The 22,784-nt window shown below is 41.0% G+C and overlaps 1 protein-coding gene across 1 annotated transcript; it reads right to left on the minus strand.

The window, feature by feature from the left end:
- Positions 1-1,078: 1,078 nt before the first annotated feature.
- Positions 1,079-9,734, minus strand: ESM1 (endothelial cell specific molecule 1). The gene is made up of 3 exons (XM_068666027.1): positions 9,074-9,734; positions 5,131-5,286; positions 1,079-2,982 (listed from the first exon to the last, which is right to left on the minus strand). Exons 1-3 carry the CDS (start codon positions 9,372-9,374, stop codon positions 2,882-2,884), a joined length of 558 nt encoding a protein of 185 aa, XP_068522128.1. The 5' UTR covers positions 9,375-9,734; the 3' UTR covers positions 1,079-2,881.
- Between the last annotated feature and the right edge of the window lie 13,050 nt (positions 9,735-22,784).

The following is a 22,784-nucleotide window of genomic DNA, read 5'->3' on the forward strand; positions in this document are numbered from 1 at the left end:
CCACCAGTGGGGGTTGGTCTGTTCTCCCACGTGCCTGGCGACAGGATGAGAGAGAATGGTCTAAAGTTGTGCCAGGGGAGGTTTAGGTTGGATATTAGGAAGAACTTCTTTACCAAAAGGGTTGTCAGGCATTGGAACGGGCTGCCCATTGAAGAGGTCAAGTCACCATCCCTGGAGGTCTTTAAAAGACGTTTAGGTGTAGAGCTTAGGGATATGGTTTAGTGGAGGACTGGTTAGTGTTAGGTCAGAGGTTGGACTCGATGATCTTGGAGGTCTCTTCCAACCTAGATGATTCTGTGATTCTGTGAGTGTGCAGTGGGAAGCCAGTACAGATGTGAAAAGAAAGGTCAAAAGATGAAAAAGTAGAAAATAGAGAGGCAGGCTAAGAGCCTTGGTCCCATAATCCTCATTTCATCATTTGCATCATTCCTTCTACGACATTAATTTCACTGCCACTAGTACCAGCAGGTAGAAGTTTCAAATGATAATGGGTACAATTTTCTTCCATTATAATTTCACGTTGGAAGCTATTGTGTGTGGATCAATCTCTCACAAGGGCAGCTGAAGAAATACAAAAGAATTTTATAAATTGGATGGAAAAGAAAAGAAAGCGTCCCTAAATGGTTTGCAGATGTCTCCCTCCTTCTCCTTTCATCCTTTATTTGCTACGTGTAAATCTATAGGTTACACCCATAGGGTAAATCAAACAATGCCAGGGAATCACAGCCACTGGTCCCTGGCGTGGCAGTGGCCTGACCTGTGAGAGGGCTCCCAGACCTTTCATGTGCTCAGGGATCAGCCAGGGAGGGACCATTCCCAGTGAGCAGTCTGGGCCCAGACACCTTGTGTTGGAGGTGGAGGTGGTTGAAAGACAATGACACAAGCCATTCTGGACACAAGCCATTCCCTGCCACTCAGCTTCAGCAAAGAATGGTCCCCAGCAAATTCACTCAAGTAGATGCAGGCAATGTAAAAGTACTTCTATGGATTTGGGAGCAAAACTGTGCTGAGCTTCCATGCGTAGTGGCTCTGCCATCACCAATCTTGCTCTGTCATTAATGGATAGGCACAACAGTGATGCTTTCAGTCATGTTTTGTTGTTTTTTTTTATTGAACAATAATAACATATACTTTTAAAAATCAACCAGCTTATTAGATTTACATTCAAGAACTCATAATGTCATTTATGACACTTGCAAAATAGTAATAATGTATGCAAATATTTACTACATTCTTTAAATAATTCTCTTCAGTCTGCTGAAGGAACACGGTTTTGATCCTGCTCTCACTGAAATTGAGAAAAGATTACTTTTTATATCAATAGATGAGAAGCAATATCGTTGCCTATAAATATCCCCAGATAATATTATGCTCTCTCTATCTCTCTACAGGTTAAAATGTGGTATATGCTAGTTCAAGATTTGTATTTATGTTTCTTGGACTGTCATGGCAAGAGGACCTGTGCTGCCCTACTGATGTCTGGATGTTTGCTGCTGTTATTGTCCTTTTGTTCTGACACGGCGCGGCTCAGTGCTTCCCTCCCAGCTGAGAGCACACTGCTTTCACTGAAGCTGGCTTTGCATCAGGGTTTGGACTCTTGAAAGTCTTTGGAGTTTCCTGTTAATAGTTTTAAGTTATGTTTTGAGACTCTGCACCAAACCTTGCCTGTGGTACTGCATGCGCCTTCTCTCACTGAGGTCACTGCCAAAGCTCACGTTGCTTTCAGAGGAAATAATTCAATTCAAACTGCATTTCCAATGAGCGTGCTCTGCCTTAGGTGGCAGTTCATGCAATCCAGGTTCACTCAGATATAGCTGCATTCATTTCCATTGTCTGAGGGTCTGGTTGTTTCTAAATGTGTTAGAAAACCCATCAAAGTGTAGATTATTATGTTACAAATTCATAATCCAGTTTGGGCTGAATGATGGACTGACAGTTCCTACAGCACTCTAAAGTAGATAAATTATGGGGCAGGAGCCAATGATGAGGATGGAAAGTACAAAGACCCATTTGCTGATGTCTGGCCTTGATCCCAGTCTTCCCCAAGGAATGCAAGTATTGCCTTAATGGCACCAAAATAGCTGCTTTATAGAAACATATACATTTAAATAATGCTAAACAGCTTTTTTTCTTTTCAGATTATCCTCTACAAATCTGTATAATTTACTGAGCATGTTTCTCTGTACAGAATTCAACTTTAGAAATCACCTTAATACAATATATGACTGCAGTATCTCAGCTAAGTTTTTCATAATATATAAGCTTTAATGCTGTGTGTTTTCTTCCTGAAGAAAGGTGTATTTATCTCCAAGGGATTGTCACCAAATTAAAAAAAAAAAAAAAAAAAAAAAAAAAGAAACAGAAAATTATGGGTGACTAACATTGGCTTATTTCATTCACACTTCTGTGCTCCTACATTGTTATTTATTATTCTTGTCAGTGTGACTCAGGAGGGGCATTGCTTTCTACCCTGGCATTTGTTGATGTGCATTTCTTTTGCAATAGTTTCACACACCCAAACTGTCCACTTAATTCAGTGAGAGCTTTCCTGGCCTGAGGCTGCAAGAATCAGCCTTTGTCATTATTTAAATGAATTGTGTTGTGGTTTGTTGTTTTTTTTTCAATATTACTATACATTCAGCAATCCACAATATGTTTCTCTGTTCAAATACTTATCAAAACAAATATCAAAAATCATATACACTGTACAGTCTATTTTTAAGTAAACATTTTTTCTCATGAAAAACAGAATCACAATTGGCCTTCAGAGGTTACATTTTCATATGATATAGATCTACTTTGTTCTTAAAGTGTGTTGTTGCATATTCAATAATCTGTGAGAAATGCATTCACTTGACAGTCTTACTAGCGTCAGTAAATATCAGCGAGGATTTAGCCATTTCATTACCGGAGACCGAATTGCTTTCTCCTTAACAAATTCCTCTTTTACAGAATTGCCATCCCCTGATGCCATGTCGTTGTCTGAAAATATAATTAAGAAAAAAAAAATAGTAAATTTCATAATAATGAGAAAAATAGAATATTTTCCTGCAGCAATGTTTCTGTCTTGGGGAACACCTAGAAAAAGGTCAGTTGACAACTCTTCTTGCAGGAATCAAGCTGAATGCCTCCAGTTAGCCAGTCATAAAATTTCTGCTAAATTATGGCACAAGGCAGATGTGTTTTCTAATAGTTTAAGCATAAGGCAGGTGACCTGAGTTCAGTTTCCAGTTCTCACTGTAGCACTCATATGTGACATGGGACCAAACCACACATCCTCACAGGGATAGCTACAGCAGTAAATTAAAGATGCCTGCAACTATTCTGTGGCTGAGGCCAGCTGGCATACAATAGCTTGATCCATGCCATTAAGCTCTCTTGTGCTCCAAAAAAAATAAAAATAAAAAAGTAAAAGATATCCCATTTGTCTACTGGAAGTGGTTCCTGGCTCACGCTAATTCCTGAGCTGCGGCTGAGGCTGCTTGGCAGGGCTGGCTGGCCTGGGGCACGCCAACTGCTGCCCTACTGTTTGACAAAGAAGGTGATCACATTGCAATACACAGGAACACACTTTGGCACCCTTTAATTCACTAGAGCATATGTAGCCACAATGCCTATATAAATTAGTGTCAGAAACTCATCCAATTAAAATACAGAAGCATTCACAGCTGTTTTAATTAGCTGAGAATCTGTTCTGGGTTACAGAGCTGACTCTGAAGACCACAATCAAATCAAATCTTGCATGGTCATCCCATGAACTACTGCACACAGAGGTCCTGGTTCAGTGATGAACTTCTGAGGGACAGATTTCAGCATGAAATCTTTACATGGGTGAAAAAGTTCCATTTGTTTCCATGGGGTCAGGATTTCGTCCTGGCTCCTATCAGGCAACGTGGTGAACACTGAGCGTGCTGAAGGCTTGGGACAAAACTCGAGGAAGAGGAAAGGGGTGGAAGCACTGAGGAAAACAGGCTACCTGGGAAGATCTGGAGTATAGACTAGGCACAGAAAAAAAAAAAACAAGACAGGAATGATTTTCATGATGTCTTAGTGCCTAATAATAAAGGCAAAAGAACACAATCACACAGGAAAATCAGGAAGGATCAGGACTGATCCATCTTGCAAAGTGTTTTTCAAAAATCCTTTTAAAAGTAGTAGGAGCATAGGCTCAAGCAGTTTGTTTCTGTCTAACCTTTTCTAACTAAAGAGGGGGAGGAAGATACGTACCAAGGCAACAAACTCTAGATACTTTAATATAACAGGAGAAAATCAAAACAAGGCAAGCAAACTGCAGCAGGAGGAGAAATATAATTCAAAAACTTTGGGGTGAAATTTTAAAGAAGCCAGTAAGATCTAGGATTAAGTCTCTGATATTTATTTAAAATGCTTGTATTTCTTTTCATTTTGATTGTGTTTAAATTTTGGGTAAACATAGTTTGGTTAGATATACCTCAGTGTCATCAAGAAAAAGAGTCAAAAGAGGAAGAAAAATTAATCACAGCTATAAAAAAAAAATATTCCAGCTTTTCACATCTTAAAAAAAAAAAAAAAAAAAAAAAAAAAAAAATCTTGAAAAATCTGTTACAGGCTTCACAAACAGTCTTAAACATAATAATTTATTCCAAAGATATTGGAATAATTAAACTAAGGCATTTCATAAAACAGCTCATTGACATCTGAAAAAGTAGAAAACTCTGTCTTAATGAGAAAAAGATATTATTTTTACTGTATATAGCTGACAGTGGTAAAATAATCTAGTGAAATTGTATTTGGATTTCATCTGAAGTGGCTAATGCAAGTCCTAGTGTATCCTCCCTTTGCACAGGTGGCATCGCACTGCTAGTGCATTCAACAGCTGCAAAGTATTTTGCCCATGTTAGTAGTTCAAAATGTTTTTACCATGTTTTACAGCTCACATAAATCCTTGCCTTATGTTAAGAGAGCTGCCAACAAGGAAAAAGAAAGAAAAAGAAAAAAAAAAAAAAAAAAAAAAAGCTACGTAGCTTGTGTTGTTAGCTGTTTGCACTGGTCCACCAAAGTACACACCACTCATGCACAGCATGCACAGCGTGCTAGTAGATCACATACAAGGCAATTTCTGCTAAAATCGCCTGCCCCACCAAGTCTTACCTGTGTGTGAAATTATTTTTCGTCGATTTGGAGGCTTTGAAGCAGACAGCTGAAAAAACGGGAACTTCAAGCACTTCCCAGTTACTCTGTCACAGATGCCAGATGGACAATTGCAGGTTTTCCTGCACTCCATGCCGTAGGTACCGTAGGGACACTCTGAAAATAAAATTAAAAAATAAAAAAAATAGAGAAGGCCGTATAGCACTGCAGTCATCAGTGATCCAACTCAGCACTCTCAATAGCTGGCCTGCATATAATAGCTGGCCTGAAACTGCTGTAGTATTAAATTGCAAATATAAAGCAATATGCATATGCGAACATGTAATCACAGAGGATGTCATTAAAGGATTAGTATTGCATTTAGAGAAGAACACTTCCAAAAGTTTCTGAGCCCACTGCTTGGGCATGACATTACCTAACCTGGGGGACCCTCAGGACTCGGAGCTGCCCACACCGAGGCTGCCTGCAGCAGGAGCACGGCACCAGCTGGGAGACAGCCACCAGCATGACCCTGAGGAGCTCTCCAGGGTGGCAGTGCATCCTCCTGTCCCCAAACCCCGGCGAGGTGAGGAACGCTCCCAGGGATGTGCAGGGATGTGCATGTATGAAAAGACTACTCAAAGGTCTGCCTTCCGCTGGCCAGCAGCAGCAAGCTCACACACATCTTCAGCCTAGCGAGTAAGTGTGCTCAAAAAGGATCACGGCACTAGAAGGTCTGTCTGCTGATATACTGCATCTGGCCATGTACTGCCCCATTTCTGATCTCCCATCCCTGAGCAAGCTGGCAGAGAAGCACCAGAAGGCAGGTGTCAGGTTGGAAACTAAAGTTTCTTGGCAAAGATTAAATCAGGTGCAGAAGGTTTGCCCCATCCCATGACAGATATAGATTGCTTGATAGGGGATGCTTTGCCTGTGCTAGATTGTGTAATGCTTCAGAGTGTTTAGGCCTGGTGTCACAACACTTTTCATCCTCTCTTTTTCTGTTTTCCTCTCTTTTGCTGTTTGTACATTTGCAGGACCCAAGCTTAAATGATGGAGACAAGGAAAATCCAGTTCCAGCATCCTCTTTCCAAACCACCCAAGAAGAGATCATCCCAAGTGGTGTTTAGGGTGTAGCAGGAGAAGGATCTGTATGCTCAAACTATCCTTTCCAACCCAGGGTGTATGGTCACCCTAAATGAGAAGTCCCAGAGAGTTTCCCTTTCAAGTCCTAAAAGCAGATGAATTCTGTGTTAGACCAAGGATCCATCTAGCCCATGCTGCCACAAAATACTTCAGAAAAATGATGATCATAGCACATATGATACTTTCCTGTCATGACTTACCACATGTGACACCTCCCTATCATGTCTTCCTTTTCTCTCCCATTTCAAGCTCTGGGAATTCCCAAACCAGACATGGTTTCTGTGCATTTAACAACCCACAACACAGTTGTCCTTCTCTGCCCAGTTTCCTCTTGAATCAATGCAAATATGTAGTTTTGCTATACAACCTAGACTATCTGGAAGATCAGGCTAATGAGGCCAACATTTGACAGTTCTCTGCATGCCCAATGGGTATACATTTGTAAAGAAAAAGCACTTTAAAAACAGCCAGCTCCCTCCTGGGCACTGTGCAGTGACTCCCTCCAGCTCAGAGGACCTCACTGAGCTTTGTCACCTTCCCCAGCAAGGGGGAAGCATCCCAGCCAAGGATGCTCTTTGATCAGCAGTTTGTTCACATAAAGCAAAACCCAGATCCTGACCAAAAAAAAAAAAAATAGTCTGCTTGTGCAGAGTCCTCCCTGAAAGACAAGCTGCGAGGGCTGACAGCATGGGGCATTAATCTGCGTGTTGTGGCTGCTCAGCCACCCAGCTCAGCGATGTGGGTTGCAAAGCTGGGCACAACAGAGTGGAAAAAAGCCTGAGTCCACAGCGCTTGGCTCCATGTGCAGTAATCCTGGCCTTGATGATGCTCGTCAGGTCTGGTGAAACTGAGAGATCTGAGTCAATTCTGCCGTTCAAAGGTTATGTTCAGCAGGAGCCTGCTCCTACGTTAATTAGCAAGTAGCCTACCATGATTTAAGTGAAACAAGAGCAGACTCTCACTGTGACAGAAATGTCTCAAACTAAGAGTCTATTTACAAATAGAAGGACAAAGCACCTTTCTTCCTTAGTCTGATTTGGATGATAATAACATTGTTACTGATAAGAATACGATACACTCTTATAACACTTTTTAGATAAGAACCACCAAAAATATTAATTAATACTCAGAAAACTGCTCAGACACACACAGGGCATACTCTACACATTCTAGAATTAAGAAATTAAAGAAAAGAGAACTCAGGTTATTTATCTACAACTCTAAAGTAAATCAGTCACATTAGAGAGAATCCAATCACACTGGCTACATAAATTATTACAAGCATGAAATTTATTAAAATGAGTGAGTGATCTACTATCACGGTTATAAATGCATACTTAAAATAATAATACTTGGTCTGATGAAGTTCACATAGTTACAGAAAGAGATTGCACTATCTCAGAGCTGATATCTCAGAGCTGATCAGAGATTAAAAAGAATAATTAGAAATGAGATATATATATAGTATTATATATCTATAACATCTAGTGCAAATCTGTATATGGGGAATACAAGCTTTAAATACCAACTTAAAGTTTAGCTATGGCTTTATTGAAATCAATGAGAGAGTTTTCATTGACTCACTGGGAGAAAGAATTTTACATTTTCTACAGAGCTTCCAAGACTCAGCTACAGAGATTCAGATCTCATGTCTCTCAGTGTTGCTTTTTTCCCATTTCAAGCTTTCTATTGAAAATACATTTACATGAGGTTATTGAAAAGTACAGAATAGTTCAAAAAACTGTTAAAAGAACTAGAGCTGGTACCTTGCACTGCAGCATTTTTAATACACTGAAGATCAGTCAGCTATCTCTGGAAAATACTATTTTGGTGGGTGCACCAAAGTTACTATCTTTATGCGTAAATTCTAACCTTTAGAGACAAGAGGAGTGTTTTCAGTTTCACCCTCAAACATGCACATTAATACATTTTTACATACCAACGTAAATAAACGTGTGCTCTATGCAAGTCATCCTGAATGATTTTTGCAGCGTCTGGTCCTAAGTCATGCCTTGAGCTGAGACTATTAATACTCCTAACATTTAACTGCCAAAACGCCTCTGTGTTTAAGGAAGTTATTCAGAGGCATATCTGTATCTGCTTACTGAAGTGGTACACGAACACAGGAAAACTCACTGCTTCCACGCTTTGCAAAGCATCAGTTTTACTTACTTTAAAAGCTTTCCTCCTACCTCTCAGCAGCTTGATACCCCCTCTCCTTTAGAAGATTGTCCTTTTTGCACAGAACAACAATAGCTCTTAATTGAAAAATGCCGTCATGACGAAAGACATCAGCATGCAGCCTACCTGGCGTCAGCTGGGAGCAGTGGCTGCCTGCTCCTCTCCCCTCCAGCTCCTGCTCTTTATCCCTGCCCGTCACGCAGGAGGGTCTCTGCCTCCCCTGACCACATCCCCGGAGCAGCTGGGTACCTCAGAGGCAGGAGTGAATGAGGCACGACAACGTCCCATGGCAAGGTTGGACGTGCAAGATTAAGGTCTCTGCAAGTTACACAAAGGCACCCAGCCGCTCAGCAGAAGGGTCAGGACTAGCACCTGTGTCTCCAAAGTCCCAGTCACAAGCCTTATCTCTGTGCACAACCCATCCAGATTTCCTCACAGGTGTCCCCAGGTCTAAACAACACTCTCCCATCAACAAGGCTGTTCCTTCCTACGTGTAACACCTGTTAATACCAGCAGGTATTTTTCACTTTCTTCTTGGCTAGGGGCCTGTTTCAGACCTTCCAAGCAAGAGGCAAGTCCTACAGGTCGGCTGCTGTCAAACTGCCACAGCGGGTGCATGCAAAGTGAAGGTCGTTACCTTTGCAGATACCAAATTCATCACCAAAGTCATCCTCCTCAGTGTAAAACTGGCACTTCAGCCCCGGGCCACACTTGACACCATCCATACCGGAGACGGTGCGGTAGCAAGTCTCCCCCAGCGCGGCCGCGCACACCCTGCAGCAGCCGCAGTCATCCAGCACCGTCCGCTTACAGCGCAAGGTGCTTTTGCACGCATTGCTCTCACAGGGCTCGGGGCAATCTACTGCATATTTCGCACTCCAAGCGGTTCCAGCGTGCATGGGCGTCAGCAGGAGTGTGAGCAGCAGGAAGACCTTCATGTCTTGCGGGGGTCAATGCTCGGTCCCAAAGAGCAGGTTTTAATGTTCAGCCCGGTGCCTGGTGCTGAGGGAAGCAGCAGTACAGAATCCAAAGCAGTAGCTGCACACATCAGCCTACAAGTTTATGAGCTTTATACAGCGTGTTGCCCACATGCTGCACCGTCGTCAGCTTCCTCAATCCGGCAGCGCTGCTCCTGCCAGCCTCCCCTGTTTCAGTTTATGAAATCCAGGATGAAGGTTGGATTAGCACTCTGCTGCCATCCAGGAATTGAAAAGCCTGAGCTGATGTAATCTGTTATGTTTAGTTGGTTGTTTTGCATGAGGACTGAAAACTCTCTCACATCCGTCTCAAATGCTCAAGGACGTCTGCCAAAAGGAAAGAAAAAAAAACACACACAACCAAAAAAAAAAAAAAAAGAGAGAGACAAGTAGGTTGCATACCTTCCTTCAGGACAGGGATGGCTCTGAGGCGGGCGCTGCTGACAGCACCACTCTGCCCTGCACACACAGCTCCTGCAGCCAGAGGAAAATCACACCGACTCGCCTCCCAGCTCAAAAGGATAATTTTGCAAAGAGCAAAGCTTTGCTTTCCCCTTCGAGGGGAGGTGGGCAGTTGCTGCAAAGCGCAACGTGAGATCATGCCATTTAATGTCCGAGTTCAGATATTTCAGCACCGTTTTTCCTGCCTGCTCTGAAATGGTACTTTTTAATAATTATTTAGGTGGGGATGAATTAAACATTTCACTCAGAGGTTATTGCTAGAAACAGGTCAGACAGAAACCAGAATTTTGTGGGATCTTCCGCAGGAAGTTGAGGAAAATGGTCAATGGGATGCCCCTGACCTCACAACCAAAGGGGGAAATCCCCATCTGTCACCAACACCGGCTGCACAGCCCAAATGTGGATCCGGAGGGACTGATTCTCCCCTCCTTTACACTACCTCTACCCTGACCAAGCTCTGTGGGATGCCCTGGTGTTGCTCCTGAATGAAACTAATGTAAATAAACTGAAAATAAGCCTCAATTTCCCCTCAACCCTTCTTAGACTTCATTCACGCTGCCAGAGACTTGACAAGAAACAGCAAACAAGCTAGGAGTTCAACACAACAGACGAGCCACCAGAGAGACGGAAATTTCTGCTCTAGAGAAAGATCTGCAGGAAAGGAGAAAAGGAACAAACCTAATCATAGAGAAATCTCTGAACAGCAAAAATTGCTGCCACCGAAGTTAGTGGGAAGAGAGTCAAAGTAAACTTGTAGGTGGCTAGCTTGCCGTTTGGGAATCCTGCATCTTGCGTGGGCTGAGGATGCTGCCAGGAGGTTGCCAAATAGAAGGAAAGGCTGGAAATATGCTGGAAATACAGGGGATCAGGAAAGCCTTTTCTTCATGAATGCAAATGTTTATTGATAGGTCCTAAACAAAATGCTTGACTCTTCTGCCTTGCAAGGAGGCAAAGAAAACCAACATATAGTACGTTGCATTTTAGGAAATGTTTCTGGTACATGTGGTATATGTGGCCATAACAGAGAGGAGAGGAGAGGAGAGGAGAGGAGAGGAGAGGAGAGGAGAGGAGAGGAGAGGAGAGGAGAGGAGAGGAGAGGAGAGGAGAGGAGAGGAGAGGAGAGGAGAGGAGAGGAGAGGAGAGGAGAGGAGAGGAGAGGAGAGGAGAGGAGAGGAGAGGAGAGGAGAGGAGAGGAGAGGAGAGGAGAGGAGAGGAGAGGAGAGGAGAGGAGAGGAGAGGAGAGGAGAGGAGAGGAGAGGAGAGGAGAGGAGAGGAGAGGAGAGGAGAGGAGAGGAGAGGAGAGGAGAGGAGAGGAGAGGAGAGGAGAGGAGAGGAGAGGAAGTAATAATTCAATAAATAATAAGTAACAATTCAGTACTTCTAATCACAGTCGGCAGATGCAAGAAGTTTACATGCCTGTTTTCACACGTAATTCAAGATGACAAACAGTGAGTTTAAAGTGTAAAATTAAAACATCAGGGCTGAAGTCTCACACAAACTGCACGAGTTCTACCGGTAGCCATGAAGAGCAGTAGTAGACAACCTTATCTTCAAAATCGCATGTAGCTGTCCTCTGGGAAGGGAGGGAAATACTGTAAGCATGGAAGTGAAGACCGCAGCTAAAACTGTGGGGAAACAAAAGTGTAAGATTATAGCGGGGAGATAAATCAGAAATGGATGTACTACCCTCGACCCCGTCACAGTCACAACACAGCCAAAGCAGGGCAGTCACCGTTTCAAGCCTCACGCCTCAAACTCTTTGCAAGGGTGAAATAGCACAAAGCAGCAGGTTGCATACTCAGTGCACAAGACCTTACAGGTCTGGAGCAACCAGGAGCATGAACAGTCTCCCTTAAGTCACTCCCTCAAGTTAATTCACACCTGCCCTTAAATTCAGATCTGCTTGTTCACTAACAGGTAACAGAAGAGTGTGCAGACCCATCCACACATGCACTTTGGCATTTATGCCTGGTAATAAACATCAGCTGGTAAAATCCTTTTATGTATGTATGTTTAGGAAATGCTCCTTGCATGAACACCAAATGAGATCTGAAAAGGCAGCATTTCACATTTGGGTTTCTCACAGGGAAAATGTCCTAGGGAGATGATAAATAAAAAAATTACACACAGATGTGGTGAGGAAAAGAAATCGTAAAAGAAATCAGCACACTCCCCTAGCAACAAGCCAATATTATTTGGAATAAAATGGAAACTGCATTCTGTGCTTGGAGCTAGAAGCCAAAGTAAATTATTACAATGGATCAAAAAATACATGTAATGGAAGAAAACAATATGAATAGATAGAGGTCTGGCTAATACATGAGTGTCATAGAGAAAATAATGACCTTCCACACTGTCCACTGACTGAGTTGTGAAATAAATCCTGTGTTCAATCCCTCTGGTATTAGTGTTTCTTTGTTGTTTTACCTGTTCAATCCATTAAGCTTTTCTTTCCAATGAACAGCTTGATCCTGTAAAGCCCTGAACTAAGTTCTCCCTTGAAAATTGCTGCGATGGGAATTAATGAAGCTTCCCCAACTATCAACAGCAGAAAAATTGGCACCATTATTTAACTTGTGGTACAAATATACTTTAAATGTGGGAGATTTTCTGGATCACATCAGATCAGTGCTAGAAATTTTTCAAATTTACAGTACAATTTGTCTTGGTGCCAGTTTACATCATAATTACATCACCATATATAAGGTTTGTCATTCCTGCTGGAAGCAGGAAGGGTTTCAGCCCTTAGGTCTGACAGGGAACTGAGCGACCACAGCTTCAACATCAGTGAGCTGTGAACTGTGGTTCCAGCTGAGTACTTCAGAGCACAATTTTTCTACTTTGCTAATTATCCATTTCTTAAGCAATAGCAACTTGTGTGAGGGTCTCAAGGTTGTATTTATACCTTATGAGAAGTCTGACCCACTTGTTAAAGATAGTCATGAAATGACACACCTTGTGACACATGATTAACCTGTGGCTGGTACACAGAAGTCTATCCATTAGGCCAATACTCCCAGGCTTAGTTCATTTTACTCTTCAGATCAAGTATCCATCACTTCTAACTTAAGTATTTTGATCGCTGCAGTCATCCAGCCTTTTGAACATGTAAAGTTGGGATAAGCAGGAAGCACTAATACCTCCTTGAACATTGGAAAGGTTTAACACATGACCCTTGTTGCTGATTTCCAAAAGGCAGTCCCTAAACTAAAAATATGATACCATGCATTCCTGAATGATCCAATGTTTTCCCAGGCTTCCTTTACAAAAAGCCATAAGCACAATACTACACCTCAAGCAAAGATTCAAAGGGAAACACCGAAAGGAAGCTGAGCTGCAAAGTCCAAAATAAAAAGCCAGAAATAGGAAGTAAAAGATAAGAATCAGGAAAGTGAGATAGCAGCAAGGACTCCCCTTTGTATGATTTCTTTTCTTGTATCTTTTCAATGAGTTGCTAATTACTCTTTGTTTCGACTGTAGCATGGCAACTGGGCTTCACTCTGGTAAAAATAGATGCTTTGGGACATTTCCTACTTGCTGTCGGCAAGAGGTATTTACATCCTTTCTCCAGGCAGACCAGGTGCTATGCAGAGAACTGGGCAGACTGGACACCTCTATGCAGACTTCAGTAGCTGCTACAGAAATGGCTGGATATGGTAGCATTATCTGCAGAGATCCTCAGGAGCTACAGCCACAGCATGTTCAAAGCATATTAAAAGCAAGCCCAGTCTGAGAAATGGAAGCCAAACTGCATGGGGAAGCAACACAGCTGCACATAACTTTTTGTCTTTCTATCAATTAATTTGTGAATTAAGTCAAATAATTCCACTGAGCTTGGAGAACATGTTTAAGAGACCAAAAAAAAAGTATATCAGAGATGTGGAAAAGGTCTACTACATGGTAACAGTGGTCAGCATTCTCCGAGGCAGGCATGTCTAGGTTTGTCACACACCATAAATATGCAGTTGAATTGGGAAAAGTTAATGAAAAATGTGTTGTGATTCTTTCATGCTGAAGTCTTTATTTGCTACTTTAAAATCATCTACATTTCCAGAGGAAGAAAGGCTTCTCATTACTGACCATTTCTAAGATCTACAACAGTTAGTTTCCTGAAAGTATGAAAAAGTCACATACCTTGTCTACTTCAGAAAATCTACTTCACTGGGTATAATGCTAAACTTGATCCTTCACAGCCCAGACTAGAGCCTCACCTTCACTTCCTCACCACCTCATCAAAAGTTTTGTCAGCAGCTTTCTCTTGTGAGAAAGAGCTACATGTCCACCTAGGAGACTGTGGCTTTTTCCACAAAGAGAAACATCTCTGCTGCTATTCATAGGAACTGATTTTCAAGCACCTGGGGTAAAAAAGAAAAAAAAAAAAATCTTGGACATGAATTTCAGGTAAAATAAACCAGTATGTCAGTATGTGAATAATGTTTTTTTGCATGTTTTACTTAGGTGCTCAGGTGCATATATTTTGCCCTTATAGTACACAGTTTTAAACCTGAGATAATGTGAGAGAGATTTTGCTTCTTGCTATTTCATAGAAGTAGCTGATGTAGGAATATACTGATTGCTGTATTGCTATGCAGGAGTTCACTGTAACACAAGAATAAAACATGAGACTTGAAAAAGCGTTTTAATTAGATTTTTTATTATATAAATTATAACACAATGGTCAACAAAAATGGCATATATCATGAATTTTATTCTTTTCCTACCTGGTATGATCTGTAAATGTATTCTTATTTTACCAGTTTCTGACAACTAATCTGAATTCCTAGATGAAAAATATTTGTTCTTAGCACCTGTACAGAATCTCAGTGCAGCACTTGGTTTTCAGGTCCTAGCTATAAATTTCAGAAGCAAACTTTTTAGGATTGGTGGGGCATATCTTTTTACTTGTAGCCCAAGCTAATTTTGGTCTTTGTTCTTTAAGAAAAAAAAGCAACATCTCTGTACACAATGATGGGAATAAAACCATACCTTAGACATTAGTGTGATTTCTGCTTTTCTGTACTAAAACACGTTTTTGAAAACGTTGTTCCATTTAAGCAGTGTTATTGTCTTACAACATTAACATTTATGAAAACGGTTTAGCTATGCTTTTATTATAGTCGAGACTATGTATATTGACTAAGTAGCTGTTTCCTGTAATGAATGACAAAGCTATTAAAAGCTCAGCTCATGCTGTGCTCCTTGGGATGCCAACAAGAAAGTCTGTGGTCATATGTGTGAGATGTTGTTACTTGTTGTGTTTGGGACAGGTGTCCTCATGAGTTAATATTTCCAGGTACTATTTGCAATATCACTGGGACCTTTCCACTTTTTTTAAAAAAAAAAAAAAAAAAAAAAAAAAAAAAAAAAAAAAAACCTGCTAATTCATTTAGATAAGCAATACGATGAAATGTTTATCAACCATTTTTTTTTCATTGGGAAGAAATCTCTCTTCCTTTTCATAAGTACCCATCTTTGAAGCATAAGCACTTACAAGAATAATTAGATGATCCCAGAAAGGCCATAAGAGGAAATCAGCATCTCCTAGGTGATAAAATTTCAGGGAAGAGGCAGCCAAAGGCTGAAAGCAGCAAGGACACTGGTGGGAGCTATTAAAGAAATTTCCATTGTGATACATGCACCTTCTTTCCCTAGGATAAGTGGCTGTTTTTATCCCTGCTTTTCTCTGCCTCACAATCTTTTCATCTCACACTTAGTCTTAATTCTCCTGTTTTTCTTCAATGCTGACATTTCATTCTCTTTATTTAAATGTCCTCTCTCTCTCTGTTTTACAGCTTTATTCTTCACAAGTCTACTTATGCCACATGCAAAATATCCCCTAAACTAAGAGTGGAATAAGAATATGCCCTTTCAGCCCATCTTCACTGTTTTCTCTTGCTCAGTCATCACACTTGCACACATCTTGGCTAGCCATCCTGAAGCTTCTGAGAATTTGGGCTACCTGGTGCAGAACCTTCTTCAAGCAAGAGAACCTTGACAGTTGTTCTTCAGGCATTTCCATGTTATATGCAATTGATATCTACTTCAGCGAACGGATTTGGACACAATTTAAATGAAAAACTTGGTTTCCATGAAAAAGGTTGCCAGTCAAGGTCTTGCAGAACAATGCCCTTGGTGGGACCTAGCACCAAGCAGGTCAACAGATCCATTTGTTTCCCCAAGGAGTTAGCAGGATTTTCATGTATGCACATGCTTCCTACATCCTTTGTCCTTTGCCTCATTAATCACATGTCTGTATTTTCAAATATTTGAATACATTTCCCTTTTTTTATTGCAGTGCACATATTGTGGGTGAACACAGATGCCCATGACATAAATGTTCTGCCACCCATTTCACTAGGGCCGTGATTTCACACAACGCTTTCAGCACATTATGATCTCCTCTGCTGCAAAGAAATGAAAGACAGTTCAAAGCTTTTTTTGTGTGTGTGTTTTCCCCTCAAAGGAAAGGAATGTTTGCAAACAAGCTCTAATTAGAAAGCAATGAGGGGTAACAGCTGCACATTGCCTGTGATAAGTTTGTGTTTCATTAAACAACAAAACTGCCAGAAAGCTTAGAATTATAAGCCATAAACCTAAAAATGCCTCATCACTTCCAAGTCTATTTTAGCACAGATCTCATTATTTTCTACCTTCTTAATATATTGCTAAAGAAAAAGTCTTATCACTAAGCAGTGTTACAAGTGCAGAACACAACACTGTGTTCTTTTTCAGACAAACTTGCCTTCTGCTTCAGCTCAGGGAGACCTACTATTCTAAATCTGTGCCTAATTTAAATCGACTAAATTAGTGCATAAATTCTGGATTGACTTTAAGATGATTTTTTGTTTACTGATATTTATTTATTTACTTTTATTATTATTTACTTTTATTTATATAAAGAAAAAATTTAATTCAGAGCTGAAAATCTCCTTGAAATGAATTGATTTTCTTTCCTCACTGAAAGAATATACAAAAAACTTAAGCACTGGCCTATTTTAACTACCATCTAATGGCAGGTAAAATATGTTCAAATGAACCAAACCAACTTTGAGTGGGACTTCTTAGAAATTTGGTAATTTATACGCATTTATATTCCTGCAATATATTTGAGTGAATGAAGTAAAATATTGTGAGTTCATTGCTTTACTTTATTCATAGATCAACTCAAATTATTTAATCAGAAACTTGATGTTAATTTTCAGTCATATAATCAAAAGCCCAGAAGCTTAATCTTTTAAGATAAATGCTTGGGGAAAAACAAATAAATAGATGGACAGATAGATAGATATAATTAATTTTTAAAAAAACTAAATTATTCAAAGCTGCAGCTGTTTTCCCAAATTATGAATCTGCCAGGTTGAACATGTGATTTCTGCACAGAGGTATACTCCTCTTTAGCTTTATTTTTTGAATTATCACAGACTGACCACAGGTTATTTTAGCTTCCTGTTGCTGATAAACTACATAAGCCTGCAGAGTTTCTGAAATATTTTGCAATAAGAAATATCAGAAATTAGATGATTTATACAAAATAGTACAGATACCATTCAGCCCCAAATGCTGTAGTCCAGTTGACCCCATGAATCCTTTTCACGGTGCCAGGGGTTGATCTACAATGTGACAGATGTCTGGCTGTTGGGTTATCTCATCCTGCCTGTCAAAGGGGACCAGGAGAAGGCCAGCTACTGATGGTTATTGACAGGAGGAAGCAGCCCCAAAGCTGTGGCCCATGAGATATTCCCTAATATGGATCCCATGAGGGCAGCTTGGCCAGAGATTGGCAACAGTATCTTCAGTTCTACCTTAAGTGGTTTATTCTGTTTTCTAAAATGTAAAAAGCTTTTCATTTCATAAAGCAACGCTAATAAGAAAATGAGCCTGTTCTCTACAACTAGAGGGAAAGGACATTGTTGTTGTTGTCTACTGCCTGTTGTAAGTGCATGAACCAGGACTCATGAATGAGTGCTTGTGCCCATTGAAACCCACCTACAGTCACCAGCAGTGTTTGGCTAGGCAAGTGAGTAATTGTGCACTCTCTGTGAACAATTGTTACTTCAACTCTGCTAAGACCAGTGCTAGGACAGGACTGTGGTTTTTGGAACAGGTTGCACATGCCCTGGGGTGAAAGCCACATCACTGTCAGCATGGTTCGCTGCTATTTGAAAATGCCAAGGCTTTTGCATACAAGATAGTCCTCCTTCTTTTCAAGCATCTGCTTTTATCTGATACCAAGGGGGCTGAAAAGATGATTTATGTGGCTTTGGTAATGGCAGTTTGAGATATGGATGTTCCAAGAAACCTTGACATCAGATTCTGATAGGTAAAGTCCCCTACATGATTTCAAGATAACCTGAGCAACCATGTGCCATTTATTCATTTAAACAGAAATCATTAATTAACTACTCATGCTACTCATGACTAATAATTCTTGATTACAGTAATTTACAAGTGATTAACATTTTTTTTTCATTTTCTGAATCACATTAGTTTTGATTATTACTTGTCTTTTTTTTTTTTTTTTAATGTGGCTGTGAAGAGGCTTGATATTTTATCTAAATAAAGGCTTTGTGAGAGTGTGTTCATAGGGAAGAATTCTTATTTTTTACAATCAAATGTGCATATGAATGAGATTTGTGAAAATCAATTACTTATTCATTGAATCTATGTTGTGGTTTAACCCAGCCGGCAGTTAAACACCACACAGCCATTCGCTCACCCTCTCCCCTCCCTCTATGGGATGGGGGAGAGAAATGGAAAAGTGAAGCGTGTGGGTTGAGATAAAGACAGTTTATTAAGACAGAAAAATATAATAATAATAATAACAATAATGATGATAGTACTACTAATGTGTATGAAACAAGTGATGCACAATGCTATTGCTCACCACCCACTGACCAATGCCCAGCCTAACCCAGAGCAGTCTGGCTCCCCTCACCCCAGCTAGCCCCCCCTACATATTGTTCAGCATGACCCCATATGGTACGGAATACCCCTTTGGCCAGTTTGGGTCAGCTGTCCTGGCTCTGTCCTCTCCCAGCTCTTGCTGCACCCCCAGCCTGCCTGCTGGCAAGACAGAGTGAGAAGCTGAAAAGTCCTTGGCTTGGTGCAAGCAGTGCTCTGCAACAATTAAAACATCGGTGTTTTTATCAGCACTCTTCTCATCCTAATCCAAAGAGATTAGAACATAGAACTCTACCAGCTACTAGGAGGAAAATTAGCTCTGTCCTAACTGAAACCAGGATAACATAGTATGTGCATTTGGAAGTTGCTAAGATCTGTTAGTTTCTGTTCTAATTTTGATTAAAAATAAGGTTTTATCTTTCTCATGGAGTCGCACTTTGTTGTGACAAGGATGTGGGTCTTGCTGCAGCTTTTAGGATCAATCACATTTTTTCTAATTGGTGGCTGATTTATAAGGCACATTTCACAGCTAATTTCAAAGGCTTTGAAGCAACCTGTTCCATGGTAAATTTAACCTACATGCATTTTGATACATATCTGTTATTACATATTATTAGTAAATCCAAGAAGATTTTTTCAGAAGTTTGTGAGGTTATAAACATATTGGAATGGAGGTATCTGAAACATGTGCCAAATCTTTAATAAGATGAGGATAAATTTTGGAAACTGGTAAATCATGACTAAAAGATATTAAGCATTTAAAAATCACATGCTAAAACTTGTCAGCCTATGGTAAACTGACCTATTGAGACTTTGAGTATCCTCTGGGTTTGTCTTTAATTCTCTTTGGTAAATATCCAAGAAAATTATCTGGAAAATCTGATGGCTTTGTTTGTTTTAATTCTGTTCTCTAAATGTTTCTTCCTGATGCCAGATTAAGGTGCCCAAGATGAAAGTTACTTTTATTAGCTTGCTAGACAGGCAGGTGGTTCTGTAGCCAGAAGATAAAACAAAGACTTAGACTAGAAGCTGTGGAGGCTATCCATGCTCCAAACACATCATGTTTTCAGGAAGCAGCATTTGTTGACAATAGATAATGCCACCCTCTATACTGAGAACTAGAAGTTTGTTTAAAGAAAAAAAAATTATTCCCACATTAGACATAAAATGCATTAGATGCACAGCCAAAACAAGTACAAAACATCAGTCAGTACTGCCCAGTACAAAGGCGAGGTGGCAGAAGGAGCTAAGGACTAAAACTAACTAGTATGCACATCCCTGTGAGATGTGTGAACATGGGTTGTCAGCCCCCTCTGTTGGATAGAGAGCTGTTAACCATATAACAGCACAGTGTGCTCTCTGGAAGCGCCATACATCACATGTCAGTGCCATATGTCATGTCATGCATGGTCTGGTCAGCCTTAGGGGCTGCTGTCCATGCCCAGCCATGAGTATGTGACAGGTGATGAACAACAGCTCGGATTCCTTAGCACATACTCCTTAAGAAATGCTGCATAACCCGAAGACCTCAGTAAAAACAGAAACAGTTGCAAATGTAAAAACAAAAGTGAACTCGGGAGAGTCTATGTGTACTCAAAGTTAACTCAGTGTAGACCTTGCTACAAAGTGCAAGTGTAGATGGGAACCTGGTCCTGGCCTAGGGCAGAAGGATTCCTGGGACAGGACTTCTTTAATCCACTGTGAACTTTCCAGTAAAAATAAAAACAGATAGTATGGGAGACCTCATCTGGTGTAAGCTGGCAAGAAATGTGAAAGTGTTGATTTGTGACAGGTTGAAAGAAATAAGACTGGATTCCTCCTGCTGAAGGAAAGTGGAATTGCAAATGCTGTGCTGGAAACCTGAAATCTTCAGTAAACTCCAGCACAAGCTGCTAAGTATGAGCTCCTCTCAGTTGAATAAGAGCATAAGCTTAATTTCTTCAGGCTTCATGGGTATTTGGTATTGTTCAACTGGAGCTACTTTCTGTGGCTTTCCTGTTTTCAGCTCAGTTCTGTGAACCACCCAGCAGAGGTTTCAGCAGCAAGTGATACTAGTGGCCAAGCAGTTTAGCCAAAAACTCTCAGCCATCCCTAAACCTTTGCCTACCCTGTGCTGCAGGGTAGTCAGCTTTCTACCATGTGCTTTCACTGTAGTTAATAAAATGCAGAATTGCAGGGCATTTTGCTTCTCTGCTGCAAAACTCCTACCACAGTACCTGGCCCACACTGCACATAACCCGGAGGGGCTTGTGGGCAGGAACTCTTGCAAGCCACGGGGATCTGAGCCCCTATAACGAGGAAGACGTTTATCACCTTGTTTTTTCTTGGGTGTGTTGACACCCCACAAAACTTTTACAAAATTGCATTCAGTTTCAACAACCAAATTGATGGGTGTTTGTGAATATACAGCTTTCTGAATGTGGGAGACAAGTACTACGGCATAGGAACATTCAGCCTTGCGCCTGTTACACAAAAAGATGAGGCACTGATCTATTTATCTGCATGCAACTATGAGCATGAAAGCATTTGTCTTACAAAAGCAAACTGCTTATTGAAAGCAAGACTAGTTCTGATATTATATGTAGACACGTTTGAATGTGTGTGCATATAAAACCCAGGTGTACATGTACTACCCAGCCCCTAATCCTCATAAAGCAACCCACAGGGAAATTACATTGATATAACTGCCAGCCAGGGAGTTTTGCTCTGAGAACAGGCAGTAACCTCCAAATTGCAGCCATCAAAGTGTACCATAGACTGCAGTACAACAGTATCCCTGCAGCAGCAATCCCTCCAACTAGGCTATATTGACTTACCCTGTGCATGGCAATGGCAGCCATGTAAGAACTGTCATGTGAAATGAAAAACTATATTGCTCTGAGAGCAATCACGTAGCATAAAATGGAGAATAGTTGTAGAGGCAGCAGGATTTATCTGACTGTGCTGTTACTTGCAGTATAGTCTGTAAACAAAGCCAGAGAGAAACAGTTTATAAGAAATATCTGTGGGACTGTTACTATTTCCAATGTAATTTTAGGTGTGCTATTTTTGCTCATTTCCCTCCACTGCCTCAGAGCTTAGTACAGCTTTGCCGCCTATGACTAGTCAAATTACCTAAGCAGCAAGTATGCAATGACCAAAATCCTAGCCAAAAATGAGTGATTTTTCTAATTTCTGCCTTAGCAGACTTCAAGCATTTGCAGGATGGCGGGGTTGGGCTGGCTATATCTTGAGTGAGCCCCACGTTTGGGTGGCTCGTGACGTCAGGGGGATTGCTGGTTACACTGTGCTGCCCACAGACATCTCCCTGTGGACTCCAGGACTCTCTCTCCAGGACTTGGACCTGCAGTGGGCCCAGCTCCATGGGACAAGTGACCGTGGGTAGACTGAGGAGACCCCAGGGACTGCTTGGGGCAGTTAAGGCCTGCTGGTGCCCTCTGGGCCTGGTGGCAATGCCCTTCCACTTGCTACACAACCCATAAAGAAAGATGGTGTAAATGAAGTAAAGAGATTATAGGGGGTCACACATACAGTATCTGAACTGGAATTAACTGCTGGCTTATGGTTTCCACACTGTATCACTTCAGTGAATCTATGACATGGTCCTGGGCCCCTGCTTGAGTACGAGTATTGGACCAAATGGACTTCAGAGGTCCTTCCAACCTCAGCCTTTCTGATATTACCCATCAGTAGCAGGGATAAGACTACTATAAGGGAAATCCTTGCCTTTGGGAGATGAAACACCAACATTACTGGGCTGTGGAGTGTGAAGAGTCTCCTGTAGAACAGGAAGTAAGATATCCTTGCTGTCATTTAACTTACAAAGGTAAAAGGGGCCAAATTATTTGCAACCCCCTTTGGGGACTTCCAGACAAAAAGTGTTAACAGCAATATGCTATTCTTTGCATTTTAATATCATATGCCTATTTTTTCCATTTTTTCCCAATTTCCATCTGTGTTCAAAGCCTCAGCAAATTCATTGACATCTTTTGACAAGTGTCCATGACC

The sequence above is a fragment of the Anas acuta genome, chromosome Z (assembly GCF_963932015.1).
Source record: "Anas acuta chromosome Z, bAnaAcu1.1, whole genome shotgun sequence".
Taxonomy (NCBI): Eukaryota; Metazoa; Chordata; class Aves; order Anseriformes; family Anatidae; genus Anas; species Anas acuta.